This window comes from Chrysochloris asiatica, unplaced genomic scaffold (assembly GCF_000296735.1).
Source record: "Chrysochloris asiatica unplaced genomic scaffold, ChrAsi1.0 scaffold00054, whole genome shotgun sequence".
Classification (NCBI taxonomy): domain Eukaryota; kingdom Metazoa; phylum Chordata; class Mammalia; order Afrosoricida; family Chrysochloridae; genus Chrysochloris; species Chrysochloris asiatica.
In genome coordinates this window covers 9,897,516-9,917,480 of record NW_006408572.1, presented here as the reverse complement: position 1 = coordinate 9,917,480, position 19,965 = coordinate 9,897,516, and the positions used below count along the sequence as shown (strand labels likewise).

At 52.1% G+C, this 19,965-nt stretch overlaps 1 protein-coding gene and 2 non-coding genes across 3 annotated transcripts; all 3 read left to right on the top strand.

Moving 5' to 3' along the window:
- Window positions 1-5,714: 5,714 nt before the first annotated feature.
- PER1 (period circadian clock 1) lies at window positions 5,715-14,505 on the top strand. Its single transcript, XM_006863402.1, has 22 exons — window positions 5,715-6,115; window positions 6,225-6,323; window positions 6,410-6,564; window positions 6,644-6,765; window positions 6,856-7,057; window positions 7,195-7,246; window positions 7,392-7,534; window positions 7,885-7,963; window positions 8,041-8,147; window positions 8,315-8,468; window positions 8,556-8,664; window positions 8,755-8,892; window positions 9,121-9,232; window positions 9,326-9,494; window positions 9,609-9,739; window positions 9,961-10,140; window positions 10,718-10,960; window positions 11,763-12,373; window positions 12,804-12,990; window positions 13,152-13,341; window positions 13,664-13,814; window positions 14,236-14,505. Exons 1-22 carry the CDS (start codon window positions 5,841-5,843, stop codon window positions 14,503-14,505), a joined length of 3,879 nt encoding a protein of 1,292 aa, XP_006863464.1. The 5' UTR covers window positions 5,715-5,840.
- Window positions 14,506-15,677: 1,172 nt separating this feature from the next.
- TRNAT-AGU lies at window positions 15,678-15,751 on the top strand. The gene has a single exon. It is a non-coding gene; the product is annotated as a tRNA-Thr (tRNA).
- Window positions 15,752-16,197: 446 nt separating this feature from the next.
- TRNAS-CGA lies at window positions 16,198-16,279 on the top strand. The gene has a single exon. It is a non-coding gene; the product is annotated as a tRNA-Ser (tRNA).
- Window positions 16,280-19,965: the final 3,686 nt, after the last annotated feature.

Here is a 19,965-nt window from a genome sequence, read left to right as displayed (position 1 = left end):
CAGTGGCCAGCGGAGCCAAAGGAGGTTGTACGGGGGCCGGGCGGCTGCACGCGGCGCGGGGCATGGGTCGGCGCCCTTAGGCCAATGAGCTTAGGGGGCGTGGCGATTTGGCCGTTGGGCGGGGCTGGGAGAGCCAGTCCTAGTCGCAGTGGTCCCAATTTGGAAGGAAATTGAATTCTGTGAGTGACAAGCGGTAAGTTTCTGGCGGATGGGCATGGGACAGTTGGTATAGGTTTTTCCAGGGTGCTGTGTTTGGTCAAGAGGGGTGCTAATAATGTGTGTTTGTGGAGACGATCTGCAATTGCTTGAACGCCGAGGTGGGAACTCTGATAGTTGTAGAGACTAAGGGCTGCGAACTCGAGACAGCTTTGGAGGAACGTGGTGGGCGTCTCTCATTTGATCACTCATAGCCCTAGGAGGCTTGGATCCCTGAATGCTGTCAGGGGAGGCATTGGAAGCCCTCCGCTTAAGGAGCTGAGATCTCTGCTCCCAGGAAGGTGCAGGGATGGGACCCATGAGCTGGTGGGGGATATTTCCAGTGCACTTGAAAGAAAAGACGCGGGGCTAATGGTAGATCGGGAGGGAGGATACCAAAGGGTTGACATGGTGATTTGAGAGAGTTGGTGTGTGGTTTTTGTGGCCCTGAGTCAGTTATATCAAGTATCTGGGTGTCTGTGCCATGTGTAAAAGGAAGGAATTGGGTCTAAGAGGCATCTTTGCGTGCTAGGGGTGGGAGAGCAACCGAGGGGCAAGGATAGGGCTGGGATTTGTGCAGATTGCCTTTGCACGTGTTTTCCGGATCTCCTAGATGTGGTGAGGCATCAACAGGCTGCTCTGGTATCTATCGGTACAAACTATGGGGATAAAGTTGCTTGAGTTTAAGGTGGGAGAGTGAGAAAGTAGGGTTCCTAAGAAAGCACTGGGGCTGATGGTTGCTAGGATGAGCTCAAGGACTGGGGATATGATATTGAGAGGACATGGGAAGTGCAAGCGGAATGTCTCTAGATGGGGCACAAGGAGGAGAATAGAGTCTGTGTTTCAAACAACAAACTTAGAATTGGCTTAGAATTTGAGAGGACTAGGTTCCCCAGTGCTGGTATGCAGTTTCAAGGTTGGATAAATATTCACAGGCTTCTGGAATGTAAGAAGCCAGAACAGCACGCTCCAGAACTCAGATATAAACCCAAGGCTCCCTTTGTTACCAGTCTAAGAGCATAGTAATATGAGGCAGACAGTGGAGGCAAGTTTAGTAACTTCTGAGCCTTAGTCATCTGCAGTGGAATAGGGTTAACAATATACATCTCATGGGATAGTTAAGGGAATTAAATAAAAGGAATTTATGTAAAGTGTTTAGCATGATGCCTGGGTCATGTTTTCAAAAAATGGTAGCTAAAGAAGATAGTTATAGGGGTCTAATTTATTTTCTGACAAAACAACAGTGCTAGGGTGAGAGATTTATGTGAATGTTGTAGCTGGAAACTATTCTCAGATTCTCAAATCTTTTTGGTGCTTTTCTCCCTATTTCACTGCCCCTAACCTCAGGCAGCAGTTCAGATTCCCTTATTTTTCCCTCTATTCCTCTCCCAAGATCCAGTCCCCTAGCTGGGTCACGTGCTCTGTACCAGTAGATTTCCTCATCCTAGACCCATTCTCCTTCTCCCAGCCCCTCCCCCCCTGCTACTATGGTGACATAAGATTCAGGCACCTAAGGGGGCCTCTGGGAGGAAGCAAAGGTACTGGTCTCTTGCATAACCTGGGCTTCCAATTCCGCCCCTCCCCCGCCCCGCCTTTGTTTGGCACCGGGCCAGCAAATATGTAGTTTGGGAAAAGGGGGAAGCTACAGGAAGAAGAGAAGGGGGAAAGTGGCTGCAAATCTGAAAAAGAAAGCTAGTATGTGTGTTGGGGGGGGACCCCTTCCTCCTAATTGTCTCTCCAGGAATCCTTGGCTTTGGGACAGGAAGGCTGTCTTTGGGCTGGGGGAGGTGCCCAAGCTTGGTGCATGTCCTGGGCCACCAGCCAAGAGTACACGATGTTCCCAAGTGCGCTGGCCACCGCCCTCTCGGGCTGGCCGCTTCCCAAACCGCTGCCTGTCCAGCCTCCCAGCTCCACATTCCCGGCCGCCTGGCCCCGCCTCCTTCCTCCGCTTTGACATCACCACTGTCTCCCGCCCTATCTCCTCCATTGACGGCAGCGGGGCCTGGTTACTGTGGGGACCGTGAGGCAGGACATTCAAGGCCTTGGGAGCAGGTGGGGGCTGCTGGAACGCTAGCCTGTTGTCTTTGGAAAAGATAGATATGGAGGTGGAGTTGGGAGGGCAAGGCCTGCCGGTGTCAGGAGAGACTGAGGGCAGGTTGGGGAAAGAAGATCATGCCTAAATCCCTAAGGAGAGCTGCAGAGGAAGAAAAAGGATGTTTCTAGGGAAGAGGTGTCTGAAAATGACACAAGGGACAGACGAGGGGGAGCAGTAAGTATGTGAATTGGGGGAAACATTTTCAGAGAGGGACTGAGCATGCAGGCTCCTGGATTCTTTGTTGTCCTGTTTTCCTGCTTTGGTCTTTCTGGGTTATTTTGTAACATCTGTGTATGGCAGTTTTCCTACTGAGTCCTCCTTTGAGCCCCACCCCAAGGAGAACACCATTGTTAAGGAAAGCTTAAGCCATGTGACAGTGAGCGGGAGAGTTCCCACAGCTGATGATGTCAGCAGCAGTTTGGGGGCCTCTTCATTGCCGCCCACATCCAGGGAGCCCTGAGAGGTACTACTCATCACTGCCACTACAGTTAAGTTGATTCCCACTCACAGCGACCCTCACAGGGCAGAGTAGAACTGCTCCAGAACTCGGGTTTGGGAAACTGTGAATCTATATGGGGGTAGACAGCCCCATCTCTCTCTTTCAGAATGGCTGGTGGATTAGCAACCCAATGCTTAATGCTCTGTGCCACCAAGGCTCCTTCTACTCATCACTGTCCTAGAAATCAGGTGGGAGAGGCTGTGTAATGAAGCTTTTCTGGGCCCAGCCTGGCATTTTATTCACCCCAATCAAACCCCTGTTCTTTCTAGGCTGCAGTGCTCTGTTCCCCTCCACTTAATTTTTTTTTAAATCCAGCCCCTTCTCCATTGCTGAGACTCTTTCCCGTATTACTATTTCTTCTTCTTAACGACAATATGATCACCTACCATGTGCCAAGTTCTGACCTGGGTGCTGGGGATACAGGGAATGAAACAGATATGGCCTCTGCTGTGTCACCCACCATTCTGTGCCCAGGGCCCAATTAGCTTCTTCTTCCAGCCACCCCCACTAACTGGTAACTCTGGCTTCCTTGTGCCCACTTTTGGAGCAGCCCTAACGGTGGGTGGCTACGTCTGCAGAAGAGAAGCTCTACACTAGACACACTTAGGCAGCCCTGAAGACCTTTTCTCTGATTGGTTACACAGCTCTTGCCATGGTTTTCCTTTCAGAGGCTTCAATTGGCTCTATCTGGCCCTTTCATTGTTTATCCCCATGCGTCACATGTGGACACTCAATTTACCCTCTTCCCAGCTGTGGGCAGGATTTCAAGTGTAAGAGGAAGGAGTTCGGTAAAGGGGCATCTGCAATATGATGGCAAGGGTCAGGAGGGAAATCCAGGAAAGGCCAAGCCAGGTTTCTGTCTCTCTCTCTCCCCGCAGTCCCCAAGGAACCAGCCTTCTCCTTCAACATGGCCCTCCTCCAGGGTCTACATTCCTTTCCCTCAGCCCTGGCAAGACCAAGGTGTCCTATTATGCAAGGCTGGACAGTCCAGGAAATAGACGTTTCTTGAACACCTACTGTGGGCCAGACATTTTTCTTACAGAGAGGCAGCTTAAATCCCCTCGTTTCCCTTTCATTATTCCCTGTGCAAGGCGTCCTGCGCCCATTGGTTGGGCGGTGTCTCTCGGGCTCTTCAGCGGGTGCCAGCACCCAGATCCACGTGCGCCCGTGTGTGTGACACAGCCCTGACCTCAGTGGGGACCAGTAGCCAATCAGATGCTGAGATGGGATCCCCAGCCAATCGGGGGCGGGGCCTGCGGTTCTGCCGGCCGGGGGCCAATCGGGGGCAGTGTCTGGCATTATGCAACCCGCCTCCCGGCCCCGCAGAGCTTTTACTCCGATGCGAGCTGGAACGGTGGCAGGCAGGCAGCTAGAAGGGAGCTCGTGCGGCCAGGTAGGCATTTTGGGGGCCACTCTAGAGTCGGTTTCTGACCCAGAGTCTTATCTTTGTCCTCCAACTCACCCGGCACACAAATCCTTCCTTGCCTCTGCTCACCGCTTATTTGCTCATGGGGACTTAGGTGTTCTTCCTCAACCCCCTGCACTGCATGTCTGCACCCCTGACTGGCTTACCTTTCTCCAGTTTTGCTTGTCCATCTTCACCCTCCCACCCCCAGCCCCCTGCCTCCAAACCCTCCTGACCCCACACTCGATCCTCTGCGTAATGTCCCCTGTTTCTTTCCTTGTCACTGGGGGTCCCAGATTTTGCCCGGCACCAGGACCCCTTCAGACTTTTGGCACTCCCCGCCCTACCCCCTCCAATCTCTGGCCAGGTGCCGCCGGTCGTGATGTCAGCCCGGTTCGGACTGGAACATCCCGTTCTCGGTGCTAGTTCCTGTTGTTGGCCACAGCCTTCCCTTTTCTCCTGGCGCTCAGAAAATGCTCTGGGGTGGGGGTGTGCTTGGATGGGGAGCTAGGGGAGAATAATTATCCTCTGATTGTTGTGTGGGCCTCTGCTCAGGGCTGAAGGTGTCTGCTTTGCACTGGGAGGTGGGAGGCAACATGAGGCCACAAAACTAGGGGCCACAGGTGTGGAATCCTGGGTACTTGTCGACTACAGGTGCGGGCGTCGCCCCTAGGAAGCGAGGAGGTGGGGGGCAGAGGCCAGAAATGACTGAGGCCCTGGGCAAGAGCCAGGCTGGGAGGCTTTTGCGAGACAGTTGTGTTTCGCCTTGAGGGGCCCAGGGACAGCCCTCAGAACCCCAGTGGGACGCTCCTCTTCATACTGCTGCTGGGCCGTCTAGGGCCTGGGGTATGTCAGGGGTGGACGACCCCTAACTGGTCCTAACTGCCAGTGTTGGAGTCGGTCGTTCCTCCCACCCCAACCCTTCTTCCGCCAGGAAATGGGGGAGGGTCGTCCCTCCCGTTCTCTTGCGGTCCCTCCAGCAACCGCTGAGCTCAGCCGCTGACGTCGGTTTCCCTGGCGACCGCGGTGGCGGCGGTGGCGGAAGCGCGTGGTGGGGCCGCGCATGTCAGCGCGCATGTGCAGCGAGGGTGACACCGCCCCCGGATAAAATTAGTCTGGAGGCCTAAATATAGGAGGCTGCAGGCTCACCCTTGCTCTGCGGCCTTAGAGCCCTGGTAGAGTGAGGGCCTAAGACAGCTTGGGGCTGGGAAGTGTCCAGTTTAAGACACGTAACTGTAGACCACCTAGTCGACTGCTTACCTCTACTTATTCAGGCCACGCAGTAGATGATGTGGAGGAAGGCCTAAAGGAGGCACTTTCCTACCTGCAGCAACCCCCACATGGACAGGAAATAAACCTTACTCTGGCTCTATTTCAAGCCCCAGCCCTGAGTCTTACGAGTGGGAGGGCAAGCAGAGGAGAGTGTGAGTGAAGCCAGCAGGTGCTGTGAGTTTAGCAGCCTGGTTTACTCCAAATTTTCCTTCCTGGTTTCCCTTTCTAGGTACTGGCTGTGATCAAACTGCTCAATTCTCAAAGACTTAGGTTTCCCGCCTCACTCCCTCAGTCAGGCCTCCTGGCCCCCTTGTGCATCCGTAGTGGCCTCTCCACCATCCCTTTTCTTCTCTTGTCCTCCCCATGGCCCAGACATGAGTGGACCCCTAGAAGGGGCTGAGAGGGGAGGGGATCCCAGGCCTGGGGATGCCTTCTGTTCTGGAGGGTCCCCATCCCCTGGGCCCTCACAGCACCGACCTTGCCCAGGCCCTAGCCTGGCTGATGACACAGATGCTAATAGCAATGGCTCAAGCGGCAATGAATCCAACGGTCCTGAGTCTAGGGGTGCATCTCAGCGGAGCTCACATAGCTCTTCCTCTGGCAATGGCAAGGACTCAGCCCTGCTGGAGACCACTGAGAGCAGCAAGAGGTGTGTAAGGGTGTGTGTTGCTGGGTTTGGGAGCAATCTTGTGAGCAGACTGAACTTCCCACACTGCCGACCTCCTTCCCCTCATGTGGGCCCATTGTTTCTTCCCTAGCACAAATTCTCAGAGCCCATCCCCACCCAGCAGTTCCATTGCCTACAGCCTTCTAAGTGCCAGTTCGGAGCAGGATAACCCATCTACCAGTGGCTGCAGGTTCGTTGGCTTAGCAGAGAGGGCTGGGGTTCTGGGCCAGGCCCTGGGGTAACATTGGTCACTCTCTTTCCCATCTGGCCCTGCAGCAGTGAACAGTCAGCCCGAGCGAGGACCCAGAAGGAACTCATGACAGCGCTGCGGGAGCTCAAGCTTCGACTGCCACCAGAGCGCCGGGGCAAGGGCCGCTCTGGGACCCTCGCTACACTCCAGTACGCACTGGCCTGTGTCAAGCAGGTGCAGGGTGAGTGGTGCTTCCAATGAAGGCAGTGGCCAGGTAATGGGCTGGTGGATCTGCCCCTAACTCCCTCATACGCACACAGCCAACCAGGAATACTACCAGCAGTGGAGCCTGGAAGAGAGTGAGCCGTGTTCCATGGACATGTCCGTCTACACCCTGGAGGAGCTGGAGCACATCACGTCTGAGTACACACTTCGAAACCAGGTTAGTAGCGCCCAACCTCTCCATCCTGACACACCTCAGCACCACTCTCTGCACTCCTAAACCTGTTCTTGCTCTCATCCTCCTGCCCAGGATACCTTCTCGGTGGCAGTCTCCTTCCTGACAGGCCGCATTGTCTACATTTCGGAGCAGGCAGGGGTCCTGCTTCGTTGCAAGCAGGATGTGTTCCGGGGCGCCCGCTTCTCAGAGCTCCTGGCACCCCAGGATGTGGGCGTGTTCTATGGTTCCACTGTTCCATCTCGCCTGCCCACCTGGGGCACTGGGGCCTCAGCAGGTGAGATGCCTAGGGACGTGGTGGGGAGGAAGGAGCAGTCCTAGGGTGAGAAGCTAGGGTTTAGGCTCCCTTGCTGGGTTCTTCTCAGCCTGGGGGGAGTGGACGACTGTGTTCACCACCCTTTTGGTCTGTCCCAGGTTCTGGCCTCAAGGACTTCACCCAGGAAAAGTCTGTCTTTTGCCGTATCAGGTAGGTGGGAGGTGGTGGGAGCAAGTTCTTCCCTCCTCTCACCCCGCTCCTCCCATTCCTTTGCCTCTTCTGTGAGCTTGGACTCTGAGATTGGAGGCGTGGATGGGTGTACATTGAAAGTTCCTTGTCTCTTTTCCCTTGCTAGTGGAGGTCCGGACCGGGATCCAGGACCTCGGTACCAACCATTCCGCCTGACTCCATATGTGACCAAGATCCGGGTCTCGGATGGGGCCCCCACACAGCCATGTTGCCTACTCATCGCAGAGCGCATTCACTCGGGTTATGAAGGTGGGCTGACCCTGGACTTGCCCTGGTGAGGGTGTATGGGATGGATATCTTCTCTAGGTTGGGAGAGAGGAGGGAGCTAGGCCTGGGAAGCATTCCTTACCCTTAGAATTTTGGGACAGAAGATATTCTATTGCATAGGATCTGAGCCCTCTTAGATATAGAGTTGGCTGAGAGCCCCAAGCTGGAGAGGGTAAAGAAGAGTGTTTTGGTTTTTGGTTCTACTTGGTTCTTGGTACAAGGTTTAAGAATGTTCATACCATCTCTGTAGGCATAGGCCCAAGACAGAATGGAGAGCTAAGGAGCTAGACCATTCTGGGTGAAACCTAATGGCCATATCTTCTCTGCCTCAGCTCCTCGGATCCCTCCTGACAAAAGGATTTTCACTACTCGGCACACCCCTAGCTGCCTCTTCCAGGATGTGGATGAGAGGTGAGGACAGGACCCAGAGGTAAGGGGGTTGGCCAGGGCTGGGACCATGGCCGCTCTAATGCTTCTTCTCATTTCAGAGCCGCCCCACTGCTGGGCTACCTACCGCAGGACCTCCTAGGGGCCCCTGTGCTCCTATTCTTACATCCTGAGGACCGGCCCCTCATGCTGGCCATCCACAAGAAGAGTGAGTTCCTCTTACCCTGCTGTTTCCCCACTGGTACCCGGGGCTTCTTAATAATTGCCCTTGTGTTGGGTGTTGGTGTCTTGGTCTCCTGGACCTCTAGTGGGTGACTTCACCTTACCCGGTTCTCCCTTTCACTGACTCTCCATCTCATTTCCCACTCCTACCAGTTCTCCAGTTGGCGGGCCAGCCCTTTGACCACTCTCCTATTCGCTTCTGCGCTCGTAATGGGGAGTACATCACCATGGACACAAGTTGGGCCGGCTTTGTGCACCCCTGGAGTCGCAAGGTGGCCTTTGTATTGGGGCGCCACAAAGTACGCACGTAAGTGGGTCATGCAGGATAGGGTGGGATTGTGCAAGAGGAGGCAGGACTGAGTATAAGACTAAACTCATCCTTCCCCACCCACAGGGCACCCCTGAATGAGGATGTGTTCACTCCTCCGGCCCCCAGCCCAGTTCTCTCCCTGGACCCTGATGTCCAGGAGCTATCAGAGCAAATCCACCATCTGCTGTTACAGGTAAGAGTTGAGAGGAGGCCGCCTAGGGGTGAGGAAGGGCTGGGGAATAGGGCTATAGAGATCTAATCTGTCTGCCCCTCTCTGTCTCAGCCTGTGCATAGCCTCAGTCCCACGGGGCTCAGTGGAGTCGGTCCTGTGACTTCCCCAGGCCCTCTCCTCAGCCCTGGCTCCTCCAGTGATAGCAACGGAGGTGATGCTGAGGGACCTGGGCCTCCTGCCCCTCCCCCTGTGAGTGACCCTTTCTTAAACTCCTCCTCTCGGTTTCCCCTTCCCCTATCCATCTCTGCTTCTGCCTTGCCAATTCCAGAGAAGCTTTGCCTCTTTGCTTTGTCTCCCCTTTCTCCTCTTCCCCTTCCCACTTGGTGACCCCCTGTGCTGGTACTTTGTTACTTGCCCTCGGCCCCTGATGCTACCCAGTCCTCCCAATTTTGCCTGATGCCCTGCTGTGTCCCCCAGGTGACCTTCCAGCAGATCTGTAAGGACGTGCATCTTGTGAAGCACCAGGGGCAGCAGCTTTTTATTGAGTCTCGGGCCCGACCTCCACCCCGGCCCCGCCTCCCTGGAGTTGGTGAGGTTTTCAGTGTTCTGTACTGAGTGACCTGGGGGATCCCTGATCTTCACCCCAAGCCATTCATCTTTCCTCTCTTTGCTTCAGCTACAGGTACTTCCAAGGCCAAGGCCCTTCCCTGCCAATTCCCAGACCCAGAGCAGGAGGTGGCACCTGCCCCAGGACTCCATGCCCCACTAGCTTTGGTCCCTGAGGAGGCAGAGAGGAAAGATGCCTCTACCTGCTCCTACCAGCAGATTAACTGCCTGGACAGCATCCTCAGGTAAGGCCTGCCTGGCATCTCTGTCATTGGGCCCTGCCCCTGGCCCACCCCAGGCCTTGCCTGCCTTCAGCCCACCCCAGGCCCTGCCTTCATGCTAATGTGGTGCAACTCCAGGTACCTGGAGAGCTGCAACATCCCCAGCACAGCCAAGCGCAAGTGTGCCTCCTCCTCCTCCTGCACCGCCTCCTCTGCCTCCGATGACGACAAGCAGAGGACAGGTTCCATCTCTGTGGGGGCCAAGAAAGGTAATGACCCAATGCATGCTCCGATCCCACTCCCCCAGGGGGCCTTGTGTTGCCACACTTCTGCCTTTGGGGTCCCTACCTTGCTCTGCCCTGCCCCCCTCCCAAGCCTCCTGTTCGCCACCCTCCACCTCCTGCCAGCCCGTCCACCTCCTCCCTGGGGTCCCTTCTCCTGCCCTTCCTTTGGAGGGGGGGATGGTAACTGGCACCATCTCTCTGCACAGATCCATTGGCGGCAGTGCTGTCTGGGGAGGGGGCCGCCCCGCGGAAGGAGCCAGTAGTGGGAGGCACCTTGAGCCCGCTCACCCTGGCCAATAAGGCGGAGAGCGTGGTCTCCATCACCAGTCAGTGTAGCTTCAGCTCCACCATCGTCCATGTGGGAGACAAGAAGCCCCCGGAGTCGGGTATGGGTATGGAGTAAGGGGGGCAGTGCCCGGGCATCAGTGGTCCCTCAGCCAGAGCTCTCCCATCTGCCTTCCCATCTCCCTTTGGGGCTATGCTTCTTGCTTTCCACCCCTGCTATCCTTTCCTGCTTTGCCTTTTCCCCATCCTACTTTTTGTATTGCTACTGGGTAAAGTACATAGAGGCTGGGTGCAGGGTTCAGCTTCAGACTGCTGCCCACAGAGATTCTGTAGGAATGCTGAGTGCCCCTTAAAGTGGCAGGGTCTTTGGGTGAGGGAAAATGAGTAAGGGAAGGTCAGGGGGTGGGCTTCTTCCCTTTCAACAAGAAGAATAGAGGTGTCATCTCAGGGAGGACTTCCTCGCAAGGTAGCAGTCACTGGAGAAAACAGTATCATCTTCTCCTCCTGGGACAGCTTGTGTAGAAGAGAGGGCCCTGGGCCAGCATCCCTTGGCAAGGAGGTGACCAAGAAATGGATGTCGAGTTCAGGGCCAGGGATTGGCTAGTGTGTTGGATAGGGAGGGAATGGTGTAGGTGTATTGAGCCCTGAGGTGACCTTCCCTCATCTCCTCTTCCTCAGACATCATCATGATGGAGGAACTGCCTGGCCTGGCCACGGGCCCAACCCCTAGCCCAGCTCCCAGCCCCACAGTGGCCCCTGACCCAGCCCCAGATGCCTACCGCCCAGTGGGCCTGACCAAGGCCGTGCTGTCCCTGCACACACAGAAGGAGGAGCAGGCCTTCCTCAGCCGCTTCCGGGATCTTGGCAGGCTGCGTGTACTGGACAGCTCCTCCATGGCACCATCGACCCCTGGCGAGCGAGGTAGCCACCCAAGACCTCCCTAAACCTGCTTTCTGCTCATTCTAGGACTAGACTGTTGGGGGCGTTAGGGGGCTTCAAGGAAATGTTTCCACATCAAGGATTCAGGCTGATGCTATCACAACCAGCAGAGCCCTGCCTAGGGACAGACTTCTTGCTAGCCTCTTAGTGCTAGGTTGCGGTTCTAGGGCTGACTGGGGGCTGACACTGAGGCAGGTAGACAGAAGTGCCCTGCTCAACCCTTGCTGGGGCAGGGGCAGGAAGTTCTCACTAAGACCCAGTTGCTGATTAAGAGATTCGCATAGACTCTGAGTCAAAGGCAGGCAAAGAGGACTGGGCCAACACCCCGAGGGTGGATGGAAGGTGTCCTCTGCAGGTGGTTGCAGGACTGGGCTTTTCTGCCCCTCTGCCTTCCACCCACTCTTCACTGGTCAAGAACTAGACAGAGCATGGCCTCAACCGGCAGAAGGTAGCGCTCAGGCGGGCAGTGCCAATGTGACTTTGGTGGATGGACCAGAGCCACCTGCCTCTTCATCTATGGACCCACGCTGACTCCTCCCATCTGCCAGTGTGCCTGTTTACTGCACGCTCCCATGACCCCTCATGTAACCTTTCCATTCTCAATAAACCCCCCTGTCCCTGTCTCCTGTGATTCTTCCCTGAAGGTTCCCTCACCTCCTTACATCTCTTCTGGGCTGAGAGGCCAAATAGTATGTGGGGCCTTTGCCTGTCTCCTTCCCTGGTCAATGTCAGGGCAGCTTCCCATTAGGCTGAGGTCCTCACTAACCCTAGTCTCTCCCCACAGGCTGCCACCATGGCCCCGTCCCCCATGGCCGGCGACACCACTGCCGATCCAAAGCCAAGCGCTCACGCCACCACCAGACCTCCCGGCCCGAAGCCCCCTGCTATGTCTCCCATTCCTCACCTGCACCACCATCTGCCCCCTGGCCCCCGCCATCAGCCACTACTCCCTTCTCAGCTATGGTCCAGCCCTATCCTCTCTCAGTATTCTCCCCCAGGGGAGACCCTCAATCTCTGCCCCCTACCCCTACTTCTGTGCCCCCTACTGCTTTCCCTGCCCCCCTAGTAACTCCAATGGTGGCCTTGGTGCTCCCTAACTATCTGTTCCCTAATCCCTCCAGCTATCCCTATGGAGTACCCCAGACCCCTGCTGAGGGGCCTCCCACCCCTGCCTCCCATTCCCCTTCTCCGTCCTTGCCCCCGCTACCCCTCAGCCCTCTCCACCGTCCAGACTCGCCGTTATTCAATTCAAGATGCAGCTCCCCTCTCCAGCTAAATTTGCTGCAGTTTGAGGAGCCCCCACGTGCTGAAGGGGGTGCTGTTGCAGGAGACCCTGGGATCAGTGCTGGGCCCCCCCCTCCCAACGAGGAGGTTTTGGAGCCAGAGGGCAGACTGGTAAGCATGCCCCCCTCAGCCGTCACTGCCCTCTAACACCGGCACCTACCATGGGGCTACTCTAGTCTGTCACCCACCTTGCTCTTCCCGACTCCCTTTCTCCCTGCCTTTTGTCTGGTTGCTGTCTTAATTTCTTAAGAAATGGTGTTGCAAGTTGGGACTCTGGTGGAAATCAGCTGCTGTATCTGTGAAGTGGGGATAATCCTGTCAATTTGACAGTTGTCAAGGACATCTCAAAACTTCGGAGAGTCCATCTGCTCCTTTGGAGGAGGCCGATGTCATGCCTCTGTGTCTCCACAGCTATCTTCTCTCTCATCCTGTCATGGACTAGGGAACAGGGACCACTTGGGTTGGTGCCCCCATTGCCAGCGGAAGCAGTTGAGAAGCCTAGGTGTTGATCCCTTAAATACTCCTTGTCACCCTTCTCCAGGTGGAGGTGACTGAGTCCTCCAATCAGGATGCACTGTCGGGTTCCAGTGACCTGCTGGAGCTGCTGCTACAAGAGGACTCACGCTCAGGCACAGGCTCTGCTGCCTCGGGTTCCTTAGGCTCTGGCATGGGCTCTGGGTCTGGTTCAGGCTCCCACGAGGAGGGCAGCACCTCAGCCAGCATCACTCGTGAGTGCCCAAGGGCAGGCCAGTGACTGGGGAGTCGGGAGGCTAGGCCTCATCTTGGCCGAGCAGCATGGGCATGTGACCTTTGAGGGGGAGACCTTCTAAGGCTCCAAAGTGGGGTGGGGAATGCTGGCCTTCCTGACTGTGCCTGCCTCCCTTCACAGGCAGCAGTCAGAGCAGCCACACAAGCAAGTACTTCGGGAGCGTGGACTCTTCTGAGGCTGAGGCAGGGTCGGCCAAGGGCAGGACTGAGCCTGGGGACCAGGTCATTAAGTATGTGCTTCAAGATCCCATCTGGCTGCTCATGGCCAACGCTGACCAGCATGTCATGATGACCTACCAGGTGCCCTCCAGGTGAGGAGTTCCAGAGGTCCCCTCTGCCCTCGCTTCACAGTTGGTGGGGAAGCTAGCCTGCCCTCACTTCCCAGCTGAACTTGGGTTTTTCCTCTTCGGGGCTGGCTTTGCCCTAGGATTCCCTTCCTACTCCTGGTTCATTGGAGGCCCATGGCTAGTTCCTTTCAGGGTGAGGGAAGTTTTTCTGTCTCTGAGCCCTGGTTCCGGGAGGAGTGGAGGGTAGTGGGTGGGGAGTTTTGTTGGCAGAAGAAGAATCTATGCCAAATTCTTGAGTCCTGGCCCGAGTTCTGACATCTAGCCTCGGTACTTCTTTCCTGGATAGGGACATGGCCTCTGTGCTGAAGAAGGACCGAGAGCGACTCCGGGCCATGCAGAAGCAGCAACCTCGTTTCTCAGAGGACCAGAGACGGGAATTGGGTGCTGTGCACTCCTGGGTCCGGAAGGGCCAGCTGCCTCGCGCCCTTGATGTGATGGTGAGAGGAAAAGTCCAGACCGGGGAGAGAGAAGAAAGAATTAAACTCGCATAGAAAAGGATATAGTCCCAGGACAGATCCTAACGTGAATTCTGAAATTAGTTAATGCCACTAAGCTTGCTGCTGATTGATGTCGTGTTAAACCACATGAGTTTTTGTAGGACTTCTCTGAATCTACCTGTGCTCATTGTAACTGTCCCTACAGTGGGCCTATAGTGGGTCTGGGTATAGGGTACAAAGCATTTTCCAATCTTGCTGGACACCAGAGGCCTCTTTCCAATGTATATCTATGTGGACTGGGGTTTCTTGGGAGTGTATTTTGGGAGCACCTTTGGGCTGGGGGTGAAGCTGAAGCCAGGCACTAGTGGGTCAACAGTGAAGACCCTGCTTGACTCCCTTGTCCCCTTTCTTCCTTCACAAGGCTTGTGTGGACTGTGGTAGCAGCACCCAAGACCCAGGCCATCCTGATGACGCACTTTTCTCGGAGCTGGATGTACTGGGGCTGGAGCCCATGGAAGAAGGCGGAGGCGAGGGTGGTGGTGGTAGTGAGGGCAGAGGAGGCGTGGGAGAGGGTGGAGGTGAGGTTGGAGCCAGGGTTTCAAGCTCTCAGGACTTGGCCATGGAGGAAGAGGAACAAGGTGAGAGCTCATCCAGTTCAGCCTTACCTGCCCCAGAAAACGGCACCAGCTAGACTCTACTTGGGGGTCACTCTGGGAGTCTAGAAGAGGCTTCCTTCCTCTATGTCCCAAGTCTCAGAACTCATGTGGCCGGACCAACCAATAGGAAACTGCCCAGCTTTACCTGTTGTAGGGGGCCGGACCCCCGTCACCAGCCCAGGGGCTGCCTCCTGGACTCTTAGGGAACAGAGAATGTGGAACTCAGCCCAGCCCAGAGGAACCTCAATTCCCTCACCCTGGTGAAGAGTCATCTCTCCAGGATAAGGTTGCTGCCAAGCTGCTGAAGTGGTCTCTCCAAATTCCAGCTGAGCCCAAGTCCCTGTCCCTGAGGGTTGGGGATGCACTTATTTATTGGGGGAGACAGGCCTCTCTCCCACCTCCTCATAAGCCAGAGGGAAGGAAGAGAGGAGAAGGAGGGCCTAAGGCCCAAGCAGGACCCCTGGGGTTCAGACCCCTAGCTGCTCCAGTGTGGGGGAGGTTGGTGGACCATGGAGTCCCTGGTGCTGCCCCTCAGATGGGACCCAGTGTTCTCAGCTGTACCCTCTACCAATGGCATTTGTGTTTTTGATAATTGTGTCTGTTATTTTTTAATACAAAAAGAAAAAAACAAAACAGGACTCTGTGGAATAAAGTTTGGTGGTTGGGCAAGGGGAAACTATGGATGCTGTAAGATCACCTGTCTGCCCAGAAGGCTGTGAGGGTGGGCTATTCCATTTCCTGATGGCCCCCATTCCTTTTCTCCCCACACTTTGCAGCTGAAGGCCATTCCTTAGCCTGCTAGATCTACAGCTAACTCAAACCCTACACATCAAAACAGTTCTGCAGCTGGGTTTACACTTTCAAGGAGAATATGAGAAGCAACTTGTAGCCAAAGGCTTCTGCGAGCTCCAAACATGGGCTACAGGCAGGAGAGGCCCCTCGTTTAGCCATCTGGGTGTTCTGTTCTGAGGCAGTAGAAAGTCTAGCTTCTTCAACACAGGAGAGGGCTCTTAAGGTCAACCTTGGTGTCTAAGAAACAAAGAACGTGAGTGAGGTAGTGTGACCATTCATAATCAATGTTGGTCTCCAAAAGTGTCGGAGAAGGAACAGTGGGTGGGGCGCGTTAACACTGCAAGAATTATTCAAATCCCCTGTACAGGCACTCATTATCAGCTGATCTATCCCTAGACGCACCCCATGATCTGCCGGCGCCGTGGCTTAGCTGGTTAAAGCGCCTGTCTAGTAAACAGGAGATCCTGGGTTCGAATCCCAGCGGTGCCTGCACTAACATAAAGAAGTATATTATTGCTGCGGAGAGAACGCGTTTCCATTCCTGAAGGTTGTGCCTGTTGAAAAATTCTTCTTACCAAACCAGTCCCTATATGAACTTGCGTATCTGTGCACTTTTAGAAGGTAACCAGTCCCTGTATGAACTTGCGTATCTGTGCACTTTTAGAAGGTTTCCTCTTGAAGACCAAGACTCATGATGAAGTGGGCGCTCTTTCTCTCTCAACCATACGGCGGCTCGTATTTGAGATAATTTTGTTAGTGCCGTGTAGAGAGAGCAGTAAGGCTGTCATGGCTGCGGAAGCTGATACTTAAGCACTATTAGCGCCGCTGAATGTAAGCGCGCACGCGCACAGAAATTTCAAGACAGCACGGCAGGGTTCCGGGAGGCGGGCACGTTGATAGGCAGCTATAGTTGCGCAGGGCCGAGGCCGCACGCGGCTGTGATGGCCGAGTGGTTAAGGCGTTGGACTCGAAATCCAATGGGGTCTCCCCGCGCAGGTTCGAATCCTGCTCACAGCGGTCATACATTTTTTTTTTTATTAGATATTCTTTCTGTGGGGATAAAAGGGAACTCTTTTTGTACTGTTTTCTTCCCTTGGAGAGCCTCCCCTCCTCCCTTTTTTTAAACTCTCAAAGATCCAAATATGCTCAGCCATCCGGGACCGACCTGCGAGCGCCCTCTTGTGGGCTTCTGCCAATCCCGTCTTTGCAGTTTGTGTCGTTCTGCAAGCCTTTTTGCTACTAATTTTAATTTTTAACTCCACCAAATTCAGATGATTCCTTAGTGGTTTTTGGCAGTCATTAACCTTCCGGGTGTGGTGCTGTAGGATCAGCACTGAACTGAGAACCACAGTTCAGCAGTTCAAATCCACCAGCTGCTCCACGGAAACCCTACACAAGGTCGCTATGAGTCGAAACGGACTAGATGTCGGCACTTAACAACAACAGCAACCTTCCCATACTTCGTGTTTACGTAGGAAAATTAAGTATAACATAAAGTTTCCCAAACATTCTCTTTCTTTTCCTCATTACTATAAATGAGCCGTTCCATCTAAGACAAACTTCTATGCTTACTAGAACAAAGGTTCCACTCATGAACATTGCTTTCCCTCTACTGAAGTATCCATTTCCCCCTCTATTGGATTGTTTCCCTTCCCCCTTCCAGGTACCACTCCAGTTTCTCTGCTTCCCTTTACCACAAAACAAGTTATCTATACCGCTCCTCGGAAACCCTATACAGGGTCGCTATGGGTCGGAATCGACTCGACAGCACTGCACAACAACCAATTCCATGTTTCCATTCTCCCTTTCTAATCAGAGTGTTCTCTCGCCCTCCAATCAAATCTGCTCTTGTTACCAAATAATTATCACATTCCTTAATCCACTGAGCAGCAGTAGACACACATGATTACTTTCTCCTATAAACACAGCTCTGTTCAGTGAAAGAGTTTAGAAGTAATGACACACCAGTTAGCAAGGAGCACAGCAAATACCTAAATCTTGGTTACTAAATACCGTTCTCTACTAAAATTAACCAGGGTTCCTTAAAGCAAGTGACTGACTGTGGCTGGGACTTGGATATTGCAAAATGATCTTGGAACATTTTGTTGCACCAGAAAGTAAAGCAGTGCTCAAATATTCTTGGCTATATGGGAAAAAAGCCACAGCAGTTATCTTGAAAAGGTTCTCATTGACTAAATCTGGGACAACTTAAGCATTAAATGAAATAATGAGGAAATTTTAATACATCATTTTTGATGAAGGGCAGAGCAACTAGAAAGAGACTCAACAAAGATACAGAAGAACTAAACAACACAATCAAACACCTGGACGTCATATACACATACAGAGCACTCTACCCAACAACAGCACAATATATATTCTTTTCCAGTGCACATAAAACATTCTCCAAAATAGATCATCTGTTAGGCCACAAAGTAAGTCTCAATAAATTTAAAAAACATCAAAATACTACAAAGCATCAAATTGAACAACACCTTGCTTAAAAGCTACTGGGTAATAGATCAAATAAAAAATGAAAAAAAAAAATCCTCATTAAATGAGAATGAAAAAACAACTCACCAAGACTTGGGACACAAAAAAAGCAATACTCAGTGGATAATTTATAGCAATAAACGCACACCTCCCCAAAGAAGAAAGAATCAAAATCAAGATTTTAACCAAATATCTCCACCAATTAGAAAAAGAGCAGTAAAGTAAGCCTACTGTCACCAGAAGAAAATAAATAATAAAGGTTAGAGCAGAAATAAGTGAAATAGAAAAACAATAGAAAGAATCAACAAGACAAGTTGGTTCTTTTAAAGGATTAATAAGATCAACAAACCATTGGCCAATCTAGAAAAAGAGAGAAGATACAGGTAACATTAATATGAAATTATATGGGACGTCATGACAGAACCAATGGAAATACAAAGGATAGTAACAGAAAACTATTTAGAATTGTACTCCAACAAATTTGAAAACCTAGAAGAAATGGACATTTTTAGAAACACAAGACCTACCTAAACTAACACAGGCTGAAATAGAAAACTTGAACAGGCCTATAACTAGAGAAAGACACTCTAATAGTGTAGTGGTTATGAGTTGGGCAGCTAATCTCTCAGTCAGGCTGCTAATCTCACAGGTCAGCTGTTTGAAACTACCAGCCGTTCTGTGGAAAAAAAACTAGGCTTTCTGCTCCTGTAAAGATTTACAGCCTTGGTAACACTATGAGTCAGAACTGACTCCATGGCACATAACCACCACCACCATAACAAGAGAAGAAATAGATCAAGTCAAAAAAACCTCTTAACTAACAAAAGCCCAGACTCAGATGGCTTTACTAGTGAATTCTAACAAATATTCAGAGAAGGGCTGAGACCACTTCTACTCAAACTATTCCATAATATAGAAAAGGATGGAAAATTCCCAAATTAATTTTATGACATAAGCGCAACTCTGATACTAAAACCAGGCAAAGACATCACAAAGAAAGCATATTATGGACCAATATCTCTAACATTGAAGCAAAAATTCTCAACAAAATACAATCCAAAATATATATATATTTTAAAATGCATCATGATCAAATGGGATTCATGCCAGGTATGCAGGTATGGTTCAATATTAGTAAAACAGCCAATGTAATTCACCACATAAATAAAACAAAGGGAAAAAGAAATCACATCATCATATCAATTGATGCAGAAAAGGCAACTGACAAAATCCAACACTCATTCCTGATAATAACTCTCAACAAAATAGGAACAGAAGGAAAATTCCTCAATATAATTAAGGGCATATATACAAAACCAACACTCAACATCACTCTCAACAGTGAGAAACTGGTCATTCCCCTGGTGAACAGGAACCAGACAAAGATACCCTTTATTACCACTCCTGTTCAGCATTGTGCTTGAAGTCTTAGCCAGAGCTACAAGGCAAGAAAGGAAAATTAAAGGCATTCAAATTGGCAAAGAAGAAGTAAAAGTCTATCTTCAGATGACATGATTTTATACTTAGAAAATCCCAAAGACACTGCAAGAAAATTATTGGAACTCATTGATAGATTTGGCAAAGTGGCAGGGTACAAGATCAACATACAAAAATCAGTTGGATTCCTTTACACTAATAAAGAGAGCTCTGAAAAGGACATCAAGAAAAAAAAAATAGCATTTATAATAGCCACCCAAAAGATGACAATAGTTAGAAATAACCAGAGAAACAAAAGACCTATACAAAGAAAACTACAAAACATTACTACAAGAAACCAAAATAGACCTGCAGAAAAAGAGGAATTTTACCATGCTCATGGATTGTTGTAGCTATTGTACCGTGGAGTCGGTTCCGACTCATAGTGACCCTGTCCAGGGTTTCCGAGGCTGTAAATCTTTACCGGAGCAGAAAGCCTCATCGTTTTCCCTCAGAACTAGTAGTTCATTTCGAACTGCTAACCCTGCATTAGCAGCCCGATTCATAATCACTACGCTACCAGAGCTCATGGATAGGAAGATATAAAATTGTGAAAATGTCAGAACTACCCACAGTAAACTATAGATATAATGTCACTCCAATCCAGATTCCAATATTATTCTTTGGTGGTGGTGGTGGTTATGTGCCGTGGAGTCGGTTCCGACTCATAGTGACCCTGTCCAGGGTTTCTGAGAGCAGAAAGCCTCATCTTTCTCCCGCAGAACAGCTGGTAG